At 43.0% G+C, this 1499-nt stretch overlaps 1 protein-coding gene across 1 annotated transcript in view; it reads left to right on the top strand.

The window, feature by feature from the left end:
- rgl3a (ral guanine nucleotide dissociation stimulator-like 3a) overlaps positions 1 to 1499 on the top strand; it is a gene marked incomplete at its 5' end in the record, with an annotated part of 9777 nt that overhangs the window by 1254 nt on the left and 7024 nt on the right. The window contains 2 exon segments of the mRNA XM_014018536.1: positions 1098 to 1142; positions 1225 to 1394. Coding sequence (XP_013873990.1) covers positions 1098 to 1142; positions 1225 to 1394 — 215 coding nt within the window.

The following is a 1499-nucleotide window of genomic DNA, read 5'->3' as shown; positions in this document are numbered from 1 at the left end:
GACTTTAACTTTTACCAAAGTATTTTTATGATAAGATACTTGTAGTTTTACTCAAGTATCACTTTTCAGTACTTTATACAACACTGGTTTTAATTAAGTTCAAGAAGATTACCACAGCTAATCAACATTAACCAGCTCAACCAGTCAGCCTTTTACCTTACAGCCCAATATTTCTTCTTATCACAACACTGACGGGTATGAAAGCGACATTATTGGCGCCCTAAATATTTTGACACTGATTAATGCGTCAGCAGCACAAATTAACTTTAACTTCCAGGCGGGGTTTTAGCGGTGTTCCTGTGTCGACTCGGTGGTTCAAAAACCTCTTGACGCCCGGCAGGTTTTTGTGGCAGGTTTTTGTGGCAGGTTTTATCGTCACGAACACAACAAAGCCTTTTCAAAAGCTTTGTTCCTTTTTGCAAAGACTTGTGTAACCACACCCTGCTCCAATGCTTCTGCACACACCTGATTTAATTTCACTCAGTAGTTTTTTTTTTAAAGCCTTCATGTTTCTAAAAGGACAATGAAACTGTTTTTTTTAAATGTGTGATTTATAAAATCTCTACCTTGTCGGTTCTGTCTGAGCAAAACTGAACTGATGTATTGTTAGTGAACCAGCTGCCCTCATCCTGTCGTGCTGGTGGCAGCAGGTTTTCATYCGCTTCAGTGGAAGACATCAACACAGACTGGGAAACGCGTTTTCCTTTTTTTTTTTTTTTGCCTGACAGGATGTTCCATTTTTCTCTCTTTGTCGTCATGACATTATACAACCATAWTAATCTGTGTCAGGATTTATTTGTGACAATCATCTCGGATCATCTGAGGCAATAAAGAGCTGCTGTAAAACTGTAACCAGTTAAATTGGACGACATTTACTGCACATGTGTTTTTAGGAGGTAATTATTAATCCCACCTGGCTCCGAGGCCACGGCGGTCCCTGCAGGGATTCAGAGTGTTGCTGGACATTTCCACAGGATGAGCCRTTAGGATTTCTGTTGTTTACGGGGTACTTTCTGCCCACGTTGTTCCTCTTTACTATGACACTGTTGTGATTTACAGTTCGGCTGACGTCTTTCCCTTTCCTTCCTCTTCCGCAGAGATGAATCTCTCACCAACGTGGACAACGTTGTCTGCACTCACAGGTGAGTTTCGTTCAGCTTTGATGGCGTAAGATCAGGTTTTATTTTTTATTTTATTAAACCCTTCACCTGTCGACGTCCTCAGCCCCWTTCTCCAGGTGTTCCGCCTGTGGCTGGAGGAGTACAGCGAGGACTTCCAGGAGCCCCCTCAGTACCCGACCCTGCGGCTCCTGTGTGCCCAGCTGCGCCGCCGCCTCTGCTTCAGACGTGTGGCTCAGACTGCCGAAGCTTTGCTCAAGAGACTCCAGGAACAAGGTATCATTCTCAGCTGGAGCACCAGAATGGGGTGCCGTTTGTAAAGTTACACAGTCAAAAATTACCACCAATATTTTTGTTTTATTTAGTCTTTTATAAGAAAAA

Source organism: Austrofundulus limnaeus, unplaced genomic scaffold, assembly GCF_001266775.1.
Source record: "Austrofundulus limnaeus strain Quisiro unplaced genomic scaffold, Austrofundulus_limnaeus-1.0 Scaffold194, whole genome shotgun sequence".
In the NCBI taxonomy this organism is placed as follows: Eukaryota; Metazoa; Chordata; class Actinopteri; order Cyprinodontiformes; family Rivulidae; genus Austrofundulus; species Austrofundulus limnaeus.
Note: the sequence above shows the minus strand (reverse complement) of the source record. Positions and strands in the feature narration are given on the sequence as shown.